Below are 21,662 nucleotides of genomic sequence, written 5' to 3'. Positions count from 1 at the left end.
CTCTGTGTCTAAATTTTCCCTTTTTATAAGGACCCCAGTCCTATTGGATTAGTGCCCACCCTAATGACCTCATTTTACCTTTATTACCTCTTTAAAGACCCTATCTCCAAATAAGGTCACATTTTGAGGTGTTGGAAGCTAGGACTTCAACATATGAGTTGGGGGAAAGAGGGGAGCACAATTCAACCCATAACACTATTTAAAAATATTTTTTTAAAGGCAGGAATAATCCTCAATGTGAATATTCTGTGTTTATTGACATTATAGCAATTCTCAACATTGAAATATTTCGAAAATAAATATGTGAAAATAAATTTATATTGATAATTATTCATATTTACTAAAATTTGTAGCTTTCTTTTTCAGGTAGAATTTGAACATTTGACTGTGATACAGATCATCATAATAATTTCTTATGCAGTGAATGAAGTTTTCATGCAGTTGTTAAATACAGAGTCTTATTTAACAGATAAAGGATTTGTGGTATACAGACAGACTTACGGGATATGAAATATATAGATATATTAAACATAGTTCTCAAAGGTGAAAAATAATAAGTATCTGGGCGGATATATAATACAGTAAAAATATATTTGAGCAGATTTTAATTTAATCATGACCAGAGGTTTAAACATGTCTAGTCATGGGAAATTGGTGGGCTTGTAAATACTAATTTGCATGGGTATTTTTATATTCTAGAGAGAGTCAAGAGTTTCACATAAGTGCCTTGGGAGTTTCAAAATACCAGAAAGGTGGGTACTTCACTAAGGACTGAGCAGCAGGAGCCAAATTTCAGCAAAATTTGAATTATCAACATTCTTACAACTCATCTGAAAATACAGAGTGGTAGACTGGGAAAATTGAGGCTACATATCTAAGAATATGACAATGAAAGAGCTAAAACAAATTAAATCATCTTTATGTAAATATCAGCATATTGTGATGAAATAAACAAGGATTTAGGGATCAGACAGAGCTTGAACAATTAGTTTGTTTCCCCATGGATAAAAAAATCATATGATAATCCTTGCCGTAAAAGGTTTTGCGAAGACCAAATGTAACATAACCTGGATATCTATCTGGATGAGAGGTATATTACAGTTGAATCTTTACATGGTCTTTCATAATACAGAGAACTCTAAACTGATTAATTTTGACCTGTAAAGTTTGGGAAATAATTATTTGGAGGAGGCACATTATCTTCCAATGCCCTCAATCAATGCTATTTTTGGATGCTTATAGATGTTAGCTGATAGAATTGGTTACCAAAAAAAGGAAAAATGAGGAGAGGGATAAAAGAAGGTATGGAATGGTGAGGGGGAAGAGAAGATAAAGAGTGGAGAAAAAGAAGACACAAGGAAATTTAGTAATTATTTTTGGGAGTGTTGTCTCAAAAATTGAACTATCAGTTTTTTTGTAAGTCACTCTTTAAAAATTACTTCTATAAACAGAGTCAGAAGTTCCATTGAAGATATAACATTTATCTACCTAATAAAGCCTAAAATCAAACAAAAAAGACATGGGTACTAGTGCTTTTGAAAAGATAGTATTTCCAGTGACAGCATCATACACACATTCAAAAATGCTATTTTTCAAACAATATAGATGGACCTAAAAATGATGTACTGTATAATACCGTGACTGATGATTCAAAATATGGCTATAGCGATAGACAATGTCAAGCATGCATATGAAAAGTTTGAAGAAAAATTTCACATACATATTTTGAAAGTGAAACAGAATATGGCTATATTAATATTTTATAAACAGGATTTAAATATATATACATAATTATATTAATTAACTAAATCATTTTACTATTTTACTATGACTGTTTTATTCATTATATATCTAGGTCTATAAATGAATCCAAGTATATATACATATATTTATATTCAATTTCCTCTTTTAATTTCTTTTATCTTTTACTTGGGTAAAGCAGATATTGTTTTTATATGATCACATCAAGATTATGTGTTCTCCTTATACTCAGGCATATATGGTATGCAAGCATACCTAGTAGCACAGTATGTATGTAGTTTTGGGTGTTTGAAATATTAACTTTCTCTTCTGTATATATAGCTGAACTAACAAATAAAATAAATGTTCTCATTACAAGACTAAAATAAAAAAAAAATTAACCAATAATATCTGATGTGAAATCAGCTAGTCTGGGATTCTTCCTCTGAAAATGATAAAAATAAATCAAAGAATACTAGAACTCAGTGGGATAGAAATTGCTTTCCAAATTGTTATTTTACTGATGAGAAAATGTAAAGAGAAATCAAATTATTTCCCATGGTCACCCAGCCAGTTGGAGGACCAGAACCCAGGTTTCCATATTCCATTTTCAGAACATTTTCTCTTATATCATGGCAGCTCCCTTTAGTCCCAACCTATACTTTAACTGCTCTCCTTATCATGAGAGATCATTGGTTTTTGGATTCAAATACTAAAAAGTTGAGGTGAGCCACTAGTCTCAAATGAGATGGGTAAAAACTGAGTCAAGATGTGACCTAGGACATTTCACAAATCTATCCATCCATCCATTCATTTATTTACTCATTCAACTTAACATTTCTTGACTCTTGTGATCGTTTTTTACACTATATCAATTTAACAAAGCTGCAACTACTCTGTATGTTTTTGGATTAGGGTTGGACACAATGAAAATTGGATAAAATTTGGAAAGTGGAAGTAAAGCAGTGGCCATATTTATGCTTGGAAGACTTCTATATGTCCAAGTGTTATTGCAGTTTGGGTGTACCATCAAGATCTGCTAGGTCACCTTACTGATGGTGGGTAGCAGCTGGGCCTGCAGCTCCTGCAGATCTCATGGAATCTGCTTATCCAGGGCCAGGTATGTGGGCACATCTATGAGCAAGGATTGGGTAGCTAGGAAATCACTGCATCATTGAAGTTGGAGATTTGGAGATAGGTTTCATTTTGTCTCCATGGGTTCCAGATTACCATTACAGGTTCTGCTTTGTCCTTGTTTTCCCAAACACATTCACCTTTCCTTCCTGACTGCATGCCCTAAGTACCTTAGGCCCAGTATCAAAGCAACAACCTTACAAAGACTATTGAACTATTTTCCATAATTGCATACAGTCAAATCCCTCCAATTCCGTAAAGCATCTTCCCCAGAAGAATTAGACAGCTCCCTTGTCTTTGATTGATTATATTGAACCACTTACATCATGGAAGGGCAGTACTTTGTTCTCACTGGAATAGGTGTTCTAGATATGAATTTTCCTTCTGTGCTCATGAAAGTTCTACCAAAATCACTATCCATGAACTTACAAAATTTGTGATGCACTGTCATGGAATTCCACACTGCATTACTTCTGATAAAGGAACTCATATAACAACAAATTGAAGAATGGGCTCATGCTCATGGAATTTCACCAGTCTTACCATGTTTCCCATCACCTTGCAGCAGCTAGTTTGATAGGACAGTGGAATGACCTTTGCAAGACTCAGTTATGCCCATACTTGGTTGTCAAAACCTTGTACAAATGGACGAATGTGCTTCCCATAAGGAAGCTGTATGGGGTAACTCTGCAACCAATATAGGGCTGTTACTCTCATAGTCATATCTCTCATGGGTCTGGAAATCAAGGGGTGGAAACAGGAATGGCTCCTCTAACTCACTCTACTTGATCCAATTATAGCAAAATTTTGCTTCTGGGTCCCAAGATATGGAACTTTGTTGGTCCAGCACTGTGAGTTCCCAGGTGTGGAATGCTGCCCCTAGTGGCCTTAAAAATGGTTTCATTAATTCAAGGTTGAGACATCCCTATGGTCACTTTGAGCTCTTCATGTGTCAGTGAATCAACAAACTAATAAAGGACTACTACACAATGTGTGATAATTGATTATAAATATCAAGAAGAAACTAGGTTGGTACTACCACAATATGGGAAAAGAGGAGTATGTGTGAAATATAAGAGATCACCTGTAACACTTCTCACTACTGTCATGTCATATGATAGAAGTCAGTGAATAGATGATGTAATACAGAATTGTACACCTGAAACCTATGTAACTTTACTAACAATTGTCACCCCAATAAGCTTTAATTAAAAAAAAAAGTTATTGAAAAACTAAGCTCAATACAGACATGCTGTTAATAGCCCAGATATATCAAGAATGAATGTTCGGTTTACCTCACTAGGAACAATGACCAGCCATGGTGCTTGCAGAAAACAAAGAGAATATGCATTGCATAGTGTAACAAGGAAGTTATAAATACCAGCTACAACCATGTGACCAGTTACAGAAATGAGGATAGTAATAGTTATGAGTATTTTTTCCTTATTTTGATATTAATGTATGTACACACACACACAGACACACACACACACACATACACACACACAATTTTCTTCCTTCCCTTTCCCATCTGCCTACCATCTAGTATAAGTAGTTTTGATAGCAGCTAACCTCATATTTCAGTATTGAAGTTACAGGATATTAAAGAAGAATATGACTTAGAAAAGGAATGAGCAACATCCTAAAATAGATAAACGGGAAGAATAATTATTTTACCATCATATTTTTTGGAATGTATTGAACAGTTATAAACAGTATATGTTTGTAGCAAGTTGACAAAGGTGGACTGCTGTAGCTTTATGCTTTGTCAAATTAGCTAAACTGACACCAAAAACGCAATCGTTCTCTTTCCTGTTTAGTTCTGTGTTAAGGTTAGCTGCACAAGAAATTTGTGCAGGAGAAGTGAAGCAGCGGCCAAGTTTATGCTTGCAAGATTGCTGAAGTGCCAGGTTCCTATCCTTCTGTTCCTATCCACTGTTGCTGATCTGCTGGTTTACTTTGTTGTGGGGAACAGCTTGGCCTGCAGCTCTTCCAGCTTCCACTGATCTCAATTCCATTACCTTGTCCAAATCCTGGCTCACAATTCCTCCTGTCAGATCATCTCCTTCAGCTTCCCCACATCCTGAGCAAGGAGTATACGGAGCACACAGTGCACTGCACCAGCTTACCCTGCAGCTCACCCACATCGGTGAAGTTGGAGGCTCTGAGACATGACATGGGTTCCAATTTGTCCTTGAGGTGCCAGCTTATCCTCACTGGTTCTAGTTCTCCTTGTTCGCTCTTACGCCAGATCCATTTTTTATTTTCCTCAGCAGCCTATGCTACAAAGTTCAACACCATCACTAGATGCAAAAGCAGCAGCCTTACTTAAACGGTTTAACTGCATCCCACAATTGCAGAAAGTCAGATCATTGTAATAAATCCCTTATTCCTTTTCACTCATACTGGCTCTATTTTTCTTACCAAACACAAACTGACATACTCCTAGGTATGCACTGAATTGTGTCCCCCAAATGAGATATGTTGAAGCCCTAATCCACATCACCTGTGAATGTGACCTTATTTGGAAATAGACTCTATGCAGATGTAATCAAGTTAAGACAAGGTCTTTAGGGTGGGCTCTAATCCAACAGGACTGCTATCCTTATAAGGAGAAGAGACACAGAGATAGAAATACAGTGGAAAGACAGCCATATGAAGAAAAAGCCAAGATGGGAATTATGTTGATACAAGCCAGGGAACATCTGTGGCTACCAGAAGATGAAAGAGGCAAGAAATGATTCTCTTCTAGAGGGTTGGAGGGCGTATGTTCCTACCAACACCTTGATTTGGACTTTGAGCCTCCAGAATTGCAAGAGAATACATTTCTGTTGTATTAACCCATCCAAGTTTTTGGTAACTCGTTACAGCAGCCCTAGGAAACTAATACACTGCTCTAGTTGGGATATTTCACACATTAAACAGAATGTGGCCAGCAATATCAAATATTGAAAATAATAAGAAAAACTAAAAGTGTCCGTAAAATTCTGTGGCAAGGAGGCTATTGGTGGATGATTAGTAGCGTGGAGATATGGAAATCAAATTGCAATGGATTGTGGGGTGAATGCAAAGAAGAAAGTGAGGAATTTAAAGCAAAGTTTTATATCAGTGAGCTTGGGTAGGGTATGGAGAAGAGAAATACTATGAATTTGGGGCAGTAGTGAAAAATAGAATCAAGTAGAAGGATTTTTAGTTAGTGCAAGAAACATGAGGATATTTATAGGACACACTTCAATTCGTATTTAGAAGACAGAACGTCTTACACTGTTTCAATAAGGAGGAAATGTGCATTGTCAACACTGAAAATCTTCCAAAATAAGCATATGCGTGTTTACCTCTCTATCACACTATCCTTGGAGTTAACAAATTAAACGTCTTTATAAATGAAATCTCTTCTTAGCAAGGAGAATTGGGTGAACTAACATGCATTGATGAGTACTTAAACGGAATCCCCATTCATCTTTTGCTGAAATCTGTTTTATCAAGGATACTGTATCACAAACTTGGGGCAAAGAAATTCTCTTGCTTGTTTCTAAACGCTTCTCATTGGTATCATATTGCTTGAGCAGAAGGTATAGGATTTATGGATTCTTGAAGAGCCTCATTCTAAGTGTAACTTTATAAAGCAAAGAATCATAGTTATAGTTGGAATTGGTATCTGTTTAGTTTCAGCAATGACTTGCTGTACTTAGCCTTTCCTTGGTATTAGGAAAAATAATTATACCCTTCAAGTCACCTTTCTGAGCATCTGGTTCTTCTTTAAATGAAGATTAAAATAATATCTACCTCATAAATCTATTGCAGGGATAAGCAGATACACAAATTAAAATTCTCTGTAAATTACTATCATTGCAATTTTCTTACCAAAATGCACTTATGGCATGTGAGTGTGTATATAATAAGTTTTATACATTATGCTTGATGGCTTACTTAGGGTCTGATTTATGCAATTATTACTGCTAAAGGTCTTTAATAATCTATATTTATAAATTTTTGATATTGGAATTCATTCATTTTCTTTAATTTTAGTAACTTTTATTAATACATATGATCCATAACGAAACTTTGTCTCTAAATTCAATTAGAGGGAAAAAAATTAAGTTGAAAACTTATCAAATAGAAGTAAAATTATTTATATAATAAACAGTAAAAGGTAATGGAACAGAAATATTCTTCATATAGTTTCAAGTATATGTATGCATTCATATCTGTATATATATGGAGAGAGAGAGAGAGCGAGAGAGAGAGAGAAGAAACGATTAACCAGGGTAAAATCATTTTATAAGCCTGGCCCAGAAAAACTTTGGGAAATTGTGTGGAAGATAATACAGATACATTTTAGAGAAAAACTTGCAATACTCCTCCATTTCCATTAGGAATAAGCCGTACAGTCCACACTGACATCTCCACTATTTCCAATATTTCTACTCTTATAAGTATTACACCCCCTTCCGTCTCCTTATGTCTTTAAACAGCTCATTAAATCTAGTAAAAATGTAATGATGACCACCCAAAGAGAATGCATACATCTCTCTCTGGGTATTTGACATAAATACCACCAAGCCATTTAACTCACCTGATTATAGCTCTAGCATAGAACACATTAACAAGGAACCACAAATTAATAAATGCTATTATATGGAGATTATAATGTCAAATTTTCTCTCATGAGCAGTTTTACTGAACAGTATTAGGATATGACTTTGTTAAGCTGATTGATATTTTGAAATAGTAATTATTTTTTCTCCCAAAACAAATGTGAAAAAATAAAATTACGTAAATTTCACAGAACATCAATATTCAAAATATCTGAGTCAATGCTGTATTTATATTTAAAAGGTACAGATGCAAATTGGTAAAATGGTAATGTTAGATAGAATTGAATGACAAAGCATGGCAAAAATGGAAAAACAAGTTGAATTCCCACGATGAAAATTCAATCACCTTTTTCTGAGCAGATTTTTTTTAAATTGCCAAGATATTGTTAATGTTTAACAGGTTTCCTGGAATTACATCATCCTATATTTTTCCCCTGCAAAGAGAATGACACATGTCTACTGGATATATATACACATACACACAGGAGGTTTCTTCATTCAACAAGAAACAAAGAAGTGAGACTATTATTTAGATAGTCCAGCCACTTTTAAGGCCCCCTAATGAATGAGCAATGTAGCCTATGCAAGTTCCTAACAGCTCTTCCATGCAACACTTTTATGACCCAAAATATAAAATAGTCAAAGAAAACTTGACTTTATGGCACAAATTATTCCCATTTCTTAGGTTTATAATTTTAACAGAACAGGACTTGTCTACCTCAGCATTAAGACCATCTTAGATCAGATCATACTTTATCGGGTGAGGGAGCTGTCCTGTCCATAGCAGAAGGCTGATAGCATCCTCCATTCCTTCAACATTTCTACCAGCTAGATGCCAATAGCACTCCATCCCCTGAACCTCACCAATTGTGACAACCGAAAATGTCTGCAGACGTTGCTAAGTGTCTCTGGGGGGCCAAATCACCCCAGTTGAAAACCACTGAAATACAGCCTGTTCCCAGCACAAGCTGTGCTTGTGTGCTGTCTTGTATACTTAGAGAAAACGTCATCGACCATCCGAGGGTCTCGCTCTGTTACACTGCTCTCAAGAGCCCATGAAATCTTCCTGAGTAGAAATTGTCAATGTACATTCTGAAGTATGTCCACAGAAGAATCACAAATCTTAGGGAAGCAGGAGGCGGGAGATGATGTAAATATGAAGCTGACTGTGAACTGGAATGATGACAGCTTAACTAAATATATCCAAGTAGTGAAGGTGGCTAATGACATCGAGCAGGCTAGCTTAAAATGTTTTTACAATGGAGTACAGAAATTTATATTCATAGCAGAACATTAGGAAAAGGTTGAATTATACATAGCAGATTTTCTTTGGGGAATATATAAATACATATATTTGTGAAAAAATTAATTCAAGTAAAGCACTTAGCACAGTGCCAGACACATGGTGAGTGCCCGTTAAATGGATAAATGCTGGCTGCTATTCTTAGTAGTAGTATTACTGGCATCGATAATTTTATTTGCATTGTTCAGTTTTTTTTATACATTTAAACATTTTACCACTTAGGAATATTTCTACGAGGATATACCTCTCTCTTACTCATCTTGAAAGACCCAACTTAAGAGTGAATCCATCTCAGTGGCTTCCCCTAAGGTCCCTCACCCTCGCACATGAAGAATTAATTTTCCCTTCATTTGTGTTTCCACAACACTTAGTGCAGACTTACATCATAGTCCTTAGCACATTGTATTATAGTTATGAAAGTCTGTGAGCGGCAGGTCCACCATAGCCCCCAGCCCTCAGGCTATGAGCTTTTGAGATCTTATTTACTAGGCCTATGGCCCCTGTGCTTGCCACATGGTAGGCGTGCAGCAAAAGCATGCCGAACTCAGCTGAATTATCTGGAAAATTCAATCATGTGGAAACCTCATTTCCCAATAACGCCAGATATATGAGGTGTGACTGAAGAGCAATGCCTTCTATACAGAATGTGGGGCTGTCAGCCTTTATGAAAAGATTAAATAAGTGAAATGATGCAAAGTGTGTTAACTTTTGACCAAGAAAAATAAAGATTTGGATAAATATCAGACCAGTCCTTTAAATTGCACATATTTAAATATGAGTAGGGATAAATGGGGGAGGTGGGAGATGGTAGGAATAAAATATATAATTTTAAGAGTTTTCAGCGTCACTAAGATAAATAAATGTGAAAAGAGATGACATAACGGGTCTTTTTCTTATTTGATTACATAACACTATCAAAGAATTCATAGACTAGATGGTTAATAGATCAGACAATGTCTTAAATATAAAATATATCTAAACCAACAGTCTAAATGACTGCAAGGAAAAAATACACACACACGTATGCATTGTGAAATGTACTGCATTAAAGAGTACAGTCTGCACTGAAATTTCAATTGTTTCAGAGTTTAATTCAAAATACTAAGTAGATAAAGTCCACAAGTTTAAAGATAGACATTTTAAAAAGGTGACCCTAGCTTTCAAAACGGCCAGAGGTACTAATTTCTTCTTCTTCCATTTTAATTCTTGATTTAAGAAATATATGAAACCACAGATAATCAGCACTAAATAAATAATAATAATTGGATTTTAAAATTACTTTTTCAAATTAAAATTCTTTTAGTTTTAACTGTGATCACATGATATAGAACTGAAGAATTCTTTATCTATTTCTCCTCACTTTCAAGAATTAAAGTCAAGATTTCCAACTGGCAGGAAATTTTTCTATAGAATAAAGAAAATAAAAAAAATATTTTTTATCTTCATTTTCTGTGGGGATAAAATGCTTTCCACAGCTTAAGAAAAAACAAGAACAATTTATTTTTATATCCTGGGGTTTGTTTTTCTTTCTTTTGATTTTTGCCCCTCTCTACCTAGAGAAGTAGAAATGTTGTTTTATAAAGAAATGTGTAACATAAAGTTGTTTCATTATCTTTTCTCTTTCAATTACAATTATGCTTGTTTCTGATTATAAAAATAATGTTCATTATAAAAATTTAGAAAGTACAGAAAGGGGGAAGAATTAAAACTCAAAATTACCCACAAGCCTATAATAAGTATTTGATGTTTCCTTCCAATCTATTTTCCCTGTGAAATTATTTAAAATTAATATAATAATGCATATAATTAGGTTTCCTGCTTTTAGTCAATTAACATTATAATATTTGCACTTTCCAAGGTTACTAAATATTTTTAGAACACAACTTCTACTTGCTATATGAAGTATAGCATTTCCATTTTCCAGGAAACGGGTGTAACTTTTCTATTTGAAATTCAAATGTTCTTATTTATGCAATTATAAATAGAAATATTGTGATTATTATTTATACATGAAACTTTATCTAATATTTCTACATCTCTGGTATTTCTGTAAAATAAATAGTAAATAAGCAGTCTCCAATCCCACACCTCTTCAACTGTATTTTAAAGAAGAGTTCGACTCCTTATCTAAAACTTATGTTTTCAAGAAGGAGTTCACAGATAGCTCCAATGGTTTTGTTGTAATTTGGGTGGTGTTCATCTCATTATTAGCCTTAAAAACATACCAATTCCTTTTGTATGAATTGAGGATCAGGTAATTTTTTATTAAGTAAAAGCATCTAGCATCATTTTGCTTACTTCATATTTACATAAAAGTAAATGTCATCAAACGGTAGCTACTGCTATTTTAATAACCACCTACTTATGGTTACCCTATGTATATAATCCTCTAAACCCTAGTGGAATAGATGCTCCTGTTAAGCTATATGAATATATATTGACCGATGTGTTTAAGTATTAGCTATGGTCTTTGTACTGTGATAAGCCCTAGTGTCACCCAAATGATCTGAAATATTGTTTATTATTCTGAAATACTTAGTTTTGTTTTTATTCTTTTCAGAATTATAAACTGAGACTCTAAGATGTACATAAATTTCCCCATGTGGGAATTCCAAAGTCTATGCTTTTATAGTTATACATTACTATATTCTATAGTGACATTTGAATTCTATGTAGAAACTTGAAATATTCTGAGGCCTATGTGCTGTTGCTATAGTTTCTGTCCCTTAAATATCTGTCTTTGAAGTAGAATGTGGAGTTGAAAAAGTGAATCCTAGACCTGTAGACAATGATAGGGCACAGGATTGCATTTGCTCACACTGCAGATTAGTGAATGCCTGGCAATGAATTAATGCCTATTTCAAAGACAAGAAAGGCATTTTGCCAGAGATCTCTCACCAGATCAGTGATACGTAAAATTCAAATGTGAAATTCAAATGTGAGTTTGTATGTTTCAGAGATTGAAAATATAATTGAAGGAAAAAGCCCATGCACATTAGCAAAAACGTATACCACAGATGACAATAGGTATAGCATAAACCTACAGGAAGAAAATAATAATTTAGTCACAGTACTTAACAGCAAATGTTCAAAAATGTGAACTTGGTAGACTTGAATTAATACTGTATTGAATTTACTGAATTGAATTTTTCAAAATAATATTCGGTAAATTGGATAGGAAAGTATCCAATCTATGCCATCCTAGAGTTTGGAATGACAAAGCAAGAGAATATTAATCAAAGATATATGTGTACTTTAGATTTCACAAATCATTTTTCAAAGATTTAGAGAAAATACCAGTGAAATCCTAGATCTTAGAGTAGACTTAAACTGTGTTAAAATAAGTAAAGGCTTAGCCAGACTACATACAAGAATATTAAAAGAGCATGCATATATAGTTATAGAAATATTGAGAGTAATATTTTTAAAATCAGTATATTTAGAGAAATACCAAATTTTCAAGATAGACATGTGTCCTATTTTTAAGAGAAATGAAATTTTCCAGAACTATGAAATATGATAAGCTAAGCATCAATACCCATAAATAGTCCATCATGCATTATTAATAAAAATCAGCATGGATTCATTCAGACATAAATCTACAAATTATCATGCATAGACTCTTCTATTAGTCCTTTATTTTCATCATTGTTATCATGTCTTAAATTATACAATTCACACACTTAGAAAATAGAGGTGAAAGAAAGCTCAAACGGGTAGCTAGTTCAATGAATTTTCCAAAATATCCTGAGAAGATAGAAAAATGGACCTAAACAAAAGTTAGGACCTTTAATTGTGATCAACATAAAAGTCTATACATTAAAAAAATCAATAAATATATTGCAGAGGATAGAGACATAGTATATCAACAGTTTTTGTAAAAAAAAATGTACTTGTGATACTATATAACCACATACAAATTCAACATGCATAAAAATATAATGTAAATGACAGAAAACAAAGATAATTCAATCATTTTAGAATATATTAATGGAAGTAGTACCCTAGTCATAGGTAATGATGGTTTCAAAACTTTAAATCGTACCAAACAAATTCATAGTGCTGGGGATAAAAAATAAATAAATAAAATTACTTAAGACATTATCCTTTTTTTAAGGATCTCACAATCCACATGTGAGAACAAACACAGAAAAATATTTAAAAGTATTATTTTCAATTCTAGTCATTTAATTTTGAAAGCTATCATTTAAGATATTATTTAGTATTAAAAACAATGAACTGTAATATGCCAGGCCCTGTCTCTGAGACAAACAAGTTCGTATCCTCATTTTATAAATGGAACCACTGAATTGAGATTTAAAACAAAACAAAACAAAACAAAACAAAACAAAACAAAACAAAACTCACCCACAGACAAATAGCGAGTAAGGGTTAGAGCTGAGAAAGTAACATAGAACTTTCTGCCTTGGGATTACTGTTCTTAAAATAACAATGTATATAGACCAGTATTTATTAAATTATGTCCTGTTAAACCAGTATTTCATAGGATATTAAGCATTACACACCCAAAGGAAAGATTGTGTAGTCAAATAATTTCGAGAAAGACCAGCCTTTCCAAGTCTCTAATATTCTGATATGCTTTATGAATTTCCTAGAGGATGGTCCAACAGGTAGCCTTTCAAACACATTTGACCTCAGACATTCCACTTATTTACTTTTTGCTTCACTGAATATTGTGAGGGACTAGTGATCCATGGAACATTCACTGGGAAACTCTGGCACTCTAGAACAAAGACAAATTTAAACATCAAGAACTAGAAATATTCAACAAGAAGAGAAAGGGAGGGCCCTTAGAGGGGACAGGATAGTTGTCTTTAAATATTTGTCTCATCAAAATAAGACATAGTATTTCACCAGAGGGAAGACCTTGATCTAATGAATGGAAGCTACCAGAAACGGATTTCATCTCAATGTAACATTTCAATAAGAGTTAAAAAAAAAAATGTTAAGAGCTCTCCAATGAAAGTCAAAATCACCTGTAAAAGGTGTTACACAAATGATTTTTTCATTGGGTGAAAGATAATAAAACACTGCTAAGCTTCCTTGTTTACTCTTTTGTTTGATAGTTCATTCGCAGTAATTATCAGGTTAGGTTTTCATACATTTAATATTTCAGATTGTTCATTTTTGGACGATTTTGAATTAAGCATTTTAGAAGCAGAAGATGCACAGGTTAACTGTAGAACCTATTGCAAATACTTCTTACATCAAAATACACCTAACACATACAATTTACACTTATACCGGTGAAAAACAAAGTCGCTCTTCTCCAACAAAACACCAAGTGATTTAAATCATCTTACTTACAAATTTTGTGTGTGCAGAATAAAATGGAAGTTTTCTCATTTATAAAATGAGACAAGATGACTGGAAAACATATATGGGGAAGCATCAATCAATGTAGCACACAGATTGGTGTCAGGAGTAGGGAAAAGCTGTGGAATGTAGAAGGCACTTTTCAGATGAGTTACCCTTAATGTGTCTGTACCTGGCCTTGACTTTCATTGCACCCAAAGAAAACATGATTTGACAGATGGGCTATCAATGGATTTTACTACAATTATTATTTGTTTGCTAGGATAAGTTAGATATAAAGTCCATTACCTATTTGTGTATTCCTTGATGATCTGATATATGCTAATCTTAATCGTTTCATTTTCAAATCGATTGTTGCTCCGGTCCTTGTATATCCGGAATTCAGCTGCTGTCACTGCTTCTCCATGAGGAATTTGAGTAAGATCAAACCGGAATTCTTTGTAATGCCTTCGCTGATGAGAAAAATCCTTGTCCCTTTCAACTGAAAAAAAGAGATAAAAACGTTAGTTTTTTATGAAATATGGAAATCGATGATAAATTATCCAGTTTTGAAGGTTAAAACAAACAAGCAGATTATAAAACTGGGAAAACACTAAAACCACAGACTCACCCATACCTGTACCTAGTTGAAGGAAATCCCACAAACCAACAGCCGTTAGTTCAAAAGCAATATAACTTGTGTGGTTTTATATAAATTCCTGCAGCCTAAATGGAAAGGCTATCCAAAACGCTTTTTTTTTAAAGTGAAGGTTGTAAAGTGATTACTAGTATGTATCAAGTACCAAAACACGGAAGGGTTCATACAGAAATTAGGAATATGTTATAGAAACCTCCAGAGCTCCAGATGAAGTCAGTGGTGAGATTTAGCACAGCCAAGGGAGGAAAATAGGAAGGAAGACTCAGGAATTGCAGGCACATAAGGACTGTGTTGACGACATTTTAGAAGTCAAGTAAATAAAACACGTTCGTTTTCAGACTAGAGATCATTTCTATAATGTCTTCCCCAGAAGAGTTTTTCTTCTCCTTTCAGCAAATGATTTTTTTTTAATGCACTTTCATTAGTACTTATGGATTGTTTAGTTCAAACTCTTTGTTTGTGGTACAACATAAAACTTCCCAAAGACTTTTGTCTGTTCTTACTTAGAATTTAAAGGGGAACACATTTACACCCTTCAGCAACCTTCCTATCAAATAAAGTCAGAGAACTTTTCCTCTTGGGAATATTAAGGAATGTTGAAGAATTCAGGGCAGTAGGTGTCCAGCATATTATGAATCTGGCTTTGTAATATAGTTTGTTATTTGATACTGTCTGTATCTATTGGGTGCCAAAAACTTTCTTAAAGAACTATCTCTTCAAAGGGCTCATTTTTAGTAATGTAATATCATTTGGAGTTAAGTTTCTCAGTATCATTGTGTTTCTTAAAATCTCAGATATCTGGGATAATATAGGACAGTCCACTGCAAAACACTGTATGCAAATATCTCACAATAGCCTGTAATAATCTTAAATGTTTCCAGTGACACATTTCATTGATAAAATTTTGTTGCAAGAAGATAAAACAATGTATAAAGTTGTATAAATAAATTCACCAGGTTCAAAAATTGGGTTAAGATACAAAATACCTCTTAATTGAAATTACGTCAACACTGCCATAAATATATGAAACTTGGGATCTTAAACTAGAGAAAGGGTTAAGATTAAGGAAGAGAGAAGAGGGTCATGACCTTCCAGGAGTGACTGTGGGAGCCAAGGCTGTTCCAGCGACAGATGGGTTCCACGTCTAAGAGAAAGCTCATGACAAAGGAACCCACAATTCTCTGTCTTCATCATTCAAAACAATCCCTGGTTTACTTTCCCCAGAGGAGTAGGACGTTTTAGAGAGCAAAGAGCTCATCCTCACCCTCTGCCTCAGATACCTAAGCCGGCAAAGAGAAAAATGTAACCTACACCTGGAGGCATTTTGTTCTGGGGAGCTAGGCAAGGATGGTGCTCTTGGGCTGTCTGGCTCAGACAAACATCACCTCCCATAACTCATGAAGTTCTGTTTTCTTAAAATATCATTATCTTTGTCCTAAGTGAGGTCCATTTCCAAGGAGATCATTAATCCACTTTTCCCTAAATAAGAACCATAACCTCATTTTTAGGATCCTATTTTACTCCATAATTTAAATCTCTTCTCTGTGTAAACTTCTGCTGGTAATAGTGGACGCTGCTGTGAACATGTCTCCTTCCTGTGCATTTTTCTTTCTCTTGACTGAGCCATAGGAGAGGGAAAGTATATGGTTAGAAAATACCTAGAAACTGGGTATCTCATAACTGAAAGTGCATGTATGAATATTAAAACTAGCCATAACTTCTGTTTACAGAGAACTAAATTTAATTCTATGTAAGCTTGTTCTTTTCTGATCTTAATTTAAATAAAGTAGATGACATTATGAAACAGTCATGTTTCATATAAAGCATTATGAAACAGCTTTAAATAGCACTTATTACATGCCAGGCACTGTTCTAAGCATTTTATTAATATTAACATATTACACTTCATAACAACCTATGAGGTAGGCTCTATTATTATGCTCATTTTTTAAGATGAAGAAACTGAGACAGCATAGAGAATAAATACCCTGCCAAAAAGTTTGAACCCGAGTATTTGATGCCACCAAACACGGTTCTAAAGTGCCAAATATGCTGCTTCTGCTTATAAACTATTACTTTGTCATAATTTATGAAGTATTTATGCTTTAATAAAGATCGAAAATCTCATATTCACAAGTTCAAAATCCAAAAAGCTCTGAAAACTGAAAGTTTGGCTTCAAGTTCATTTGGCAGAAAACCTGGAAATTAACTGATTTGAGGTTATTTAAAGTCTCTATTTATTCCACCTTTTATGAATATTTATTGCTTTGCTGCAGAAATGTTCGTATGTTTTACTAGATGGCACTGTCCCAGACTCTGCTTAAGGAGTTCCATACTTTATGATATATACACCAACCAGCCATTCAGAAGTATATTTTCTCTATTCTGAAAGTCAACATTCAAAATTTGAAGTGACAACAATCATCATTCAATTTTTCATGAACAATCAATTTCATATTTCAAACTTAGACCATAAAAAACTCTAGTCCTAGAAATAAGGGATGAGTCATGAGTGTGTTAAGAGCCAATCTAAAGCATGCACCTGGATAATGCAGATGAGTTTTGAATTCATATTATGTAAAGTCATCTACTGTTCCAGAATCCCCTGTGAGATGTTAGTGTAATAAAGTGGAAAGCTAGAATTTCAGCTGTTATTATAAAATTTCAGTTTTCTAATCCAGGCTATTTAACCTAACCCCTAAAGGGGGCAAATTTTTAAAAGTTTAATAAAAATTTATATTAAATATACCACACAGAATAAGGTTGCAGTGCAGATTTCTCCAGTAAGTCAAAATCCTATATCCTCCTGCTTTGAATTATAATCTCACTAGTGAATTACATGGGACATGTTGGAATAATGGAATGAAACTTATATTTATATAGCCTTGCACTTCTAATGGTGCTTACAAATATTCACAAGGTAATCTCAGTTACCACAAAAAGTCATGCTACGGGGGATCAAATATTAATATCCCTGGCTTAAGAATGAGAAATTGGGTGATGACAGCTAGGAAGTAACAGATGCCTGTCTTCTAAAGCTCATTATAAATCTTTGTCCAATGCCCATATCACCTACATAATGGCATCCTACTGTTCTGGATGTAGAAACTGGTTCATTGTTAGTATATTTAAACAATGTCTCTCAGCAGTACACAAACAAAGAGGTGAACAGGTTGGAGAATCAAGGGTTTGAACAACAATATATAATTCACATCTAACACAACACAAGGCCTAATCTGAAGATGTCTTCTAACAAATATTTGTTGAATGAAGAACTGTATAAATGGATCAAAATCAGGTTCCATTCTTTTACTCAGCATCATCTTGCTGCATTCCCATTGACTGAAGATTTGATAATTTATTTAACTCTCATTTACTTGGCACATACTTTGTTTAATCTACACAACTTTACTTTTATGCCCATATATGTCTATAACTTACCCAAGAAACCACAATGTATAATTAGGAGAGAACAGACTTCATCCCAGGATCAAAATTTCATTTTCCAAGCACTCGACATCACAACACTGTGTTTGTTTGTTTTTCCTGGATCCAATCTATTTTTTTTAAATCCAACCATCACTGAGGAAACTTGATCTTCTTTCAATACTTTCATTCTCCTTTATGATGCTGCTACTCTATAGAGGATGCCATACTTTCTGGACTCTGTTCATTCTTCTAAAACTCATTCCTTCCAATCTTTACCTTAGCAAGTGTTGTATTATATTCATTTTTTAATATTGATTCCATTTCTTATTTAAGAAAAATTCTCATGAATAAATAAGTGACTATATCCATAACTTGAATTATTATATAATATCTATACTAGTATGCAAGCCATCCTTTTACTACAACCATATTTTAAAATAATTGTAACTCACCAGCTGGATCCCTTCATATTCCAAACTTTCACCCATCAGATCCACTACCAGAATCAACATTCTTAAAACAGATGAAAAAGAATATACACACACATTTTACATTCCCTAAATGTAAGCTTTTCATAGGAGATATCCATTTCTTGTTTACACTGTGATAATTTTGGTCAATATTAAACATTCCTTTTCTCCATATATTACAGTGCACTATAACCCATTGCAATTGTAAATGGCTTGGGAAGATTAAAAGACAAACAAGTAAACAAGAAGACAAAAAATTTTGAAAGTGTACTATTCTTGGGTTTTTAAAATTCGTATTATATTAAATACTTGTTCCTTGCAATTCACTTTAATTTACATGTTACATCAACTAAATACCATGAGTTTCCTATAAAAAAAAAAAGCACTTTATTATTTCTAATGAAATTACTAGATTAAAATATGCAAGACTCCATAAAAACCATAATTACATTCCTATTTGGTGGTAGAAAAGACTCTTCATTACTGAACAAAACAAAGAAAAACAAATAAAATAAAACAAAATAAAAAAAATGGAGGGTTAGCTCATTCAAATACACCCAGACTTGTCAAGGAGATAGAATGACAGAGTGTTAAAACATACTAAGATCAGGAGGTTAAAACTTTTCTCTAGTGGGGAGACCAGTTCTTTAATCCCATACCATAAGATACAATTTCCCTCTTGTGAAGTGGAAAAGAGAGTTTAGGAACAAATAAAACTCGATTTGTAACACAAATCCTGTATCAATTCACCTATGAAAATTGTATTTTAAAACAGAACACAATGACTTGCCTGGACTATTTTCATATCTGCTTATATAACTGAGAAGATCAACAGTCTATATTTTGCCGAACAGTCACACATACATTATAATTAATGCCACACGCTCTTCTCCCATTGCAATTTATAATGCATGCTTGTTTCGAAGATTGTTTAATGTAAGCTAATGAATATCACCATTAAAATGAAATAAGTCCATCAACCTTGGGTTGCTTATTTACTTGAGCTGATGGTTGTCAACAGTGCTCTCTACAAAAATTAAAAAGAGTTGCTTTACTGCATATACATACACACAATCTCGCTGAAAATAAACCATTAAATATTCAACAATATTTATACAGCTCACCACTCAAAACACAAACATAATGATTATGGTGAATATACTTCCTTCTCCTTCTAGGCAGCAGGTTTTTATGTATTCTAAAGTTTTCCATCTGTGTAAACTACCTAAAAAAACTGAAAGCTCACCTACACGGACAGAACCAGAGAATGAATTTATTATTACATTTTGGTTTCAAAAAGTGGCAACATCAAAGCATACAAGAGATAAAATATGAATCAAAAGATTCACATTCCATGATTAATGGGCTGATAGTGAAAAGAAACAGGATTCGTTTATATAAGCATTGGACTGCATTCTAAGTGCTCTAAATTGCCAAAGTTCTACAAAGATTAAGCTTCTTGTGGTTAAAGACATACTCCGAAACCTTTTATTGTTGAGATATAACTTAACATAAGTTAATGACTGATTGCGGGCTCTCTTTTTTCCAAACAAACACCTCTGTGAATGACTTTACCATTAATAGAAATTGAATAGAAATATCAAGTCTAAATATTTTCATGTCCACAACATCTGAAGAGTGGAAGTAATTAACAGACCATTGCAGCTTTATCTATTTAGTGATTTATCTGCATTTTTAAGGAGATGCATTCATGGGCAATCAGTCTTAATCTCCCACACAAGGGCTGTAATTTGGAAGACACAAATAGAATCAGTAGCTGCAAGGCAAAGATAGCATTCTCCCAGGAGCCTAGCCAGCTGTTGAAAGAATGCCCATTATTGTTTGTTGCTGAGTGCAAAAAATCATTAAGGGATTACTCATAGAATTATTACTTATCTTTGTAGCATTTTAAAGTAAAAGAAAAAAAAGCAAAGATATCATGTGACAACTAATATGTGTCACTTCACAAGACATCCTTCACCTACTAGTCCACTGAGAAACATAAACTTGGTCCTATAAAGGCTTATTCATTGGTAAGTGAAGGCACATACATGTTTTGTTGAATGGATAACCATCCAAGAGAGTGTGGTAAACTCCAGATTCCAGAAACCCTAAGAGCCTCTTAACACCACAGCAATGCGTGATCTGGAGGAGAGAAAATTGTCCCCCTGAATGTTCTGTTTCAAAGAACAATTTCAATTGAATTTAAAATGATCTGTGGTTAAAATAGTCTTACTTAAAAATACTTCATGAATACAGTTTTATAAATCTCAAAAAGAAGGTGAGATGGTTAAATTACTTAAATATTGTAAACAAATTAATTTCCTGAATCAATGTAAAATACAGTGACTATAATTTTGAAATTTATAAAATTTAATGATCCTTTTTTTTTTAATTTTGCTTTTAAAAATATAAGCAATTTAGGGACACACACACAAAAAAATGAAATCTTGTATAAAAAGCTTTGGAATTGGGATGAAGATGCCTTGTGGTCTACCTGGCCTCCTTAGATTGGATGAACCCAGTACTTAGCCCTCAGTGGTAATTTAGAATAATATAATGATAACAGCTATACGTAATTGACTATTATATGCAAATTGACATAGTTGATAATTAAGTTTATAAGCAATAACAATAAATTAATTCATTTCATAAAATTAATATATTTCAATTTTTTGTCTCTTCTCCCTTATTTGATACAATAAGATAGAGCCTCCATTATCTTCTCCACAGTACAGGTAAAAAACATAACTTTCTCAGTGTCACAAAATGAGTTAACTACAAAGCCAGGAATAGTTTCTAGGTCTTATGACTCCAAATTTAATGTTCAGTGCACCAGAATTTCAACTAGTAATCACTGCTACTTCTGTCTCAGGGCAAAAGTTTTCCTCTCTCATTCCAAAGCCAATGTTTCCACTTGAGCCTTGCTCCCAATTTCCCGTGATCATGCTTAGCAACTTTTCTCCTCCTGTGTGTTCAATTTCTCTTTCTACCTTGTGTCAATGCCCTGGACA

The 21,662-nt window shown here is 33.7% G+C and overlaps 1 protein-coding gene across 1 annotated transcript in view; it reads right to left on the bottom strand.

The window, feature by feature from the left end:
• Positions 1–21,662, bottom strand: part of BMP5 (bone morphogenetic protein 5) — a 112,324-nt gene that overhangs the window by 41,409 nt on the left and 49,253 nt on the right. The window contains exon 2 of the mRNA XM_019734800.3: positions 14,401–14,593. Coding sequence (XP_019590359.1) covers positions 14,401–14,593 — 193 coding nt within the window. The remainder of the gene's footprint in view (positions 1–14,400; positions 14,594–21,662) is intronic.

This window comes from Rhinolophus sinicus, chromosome 2 (assembly GCF_057876585.1).
Source record: "Rhinolophus sinicus isolate RSI-liver-muscle chromosome 2, RSI-T2T, whole genome shotgun sequence".
Taxonomy (NCBI): Eukaryota; Metazoa; Chordata; class Mammalia; order Chiroptera; family Rhinolophidae; genus Rhinolophus; species Rhinolophus sinicus.
This window is presented reverse-complemented; position numbering and strand designations above follow the sequence as displayed.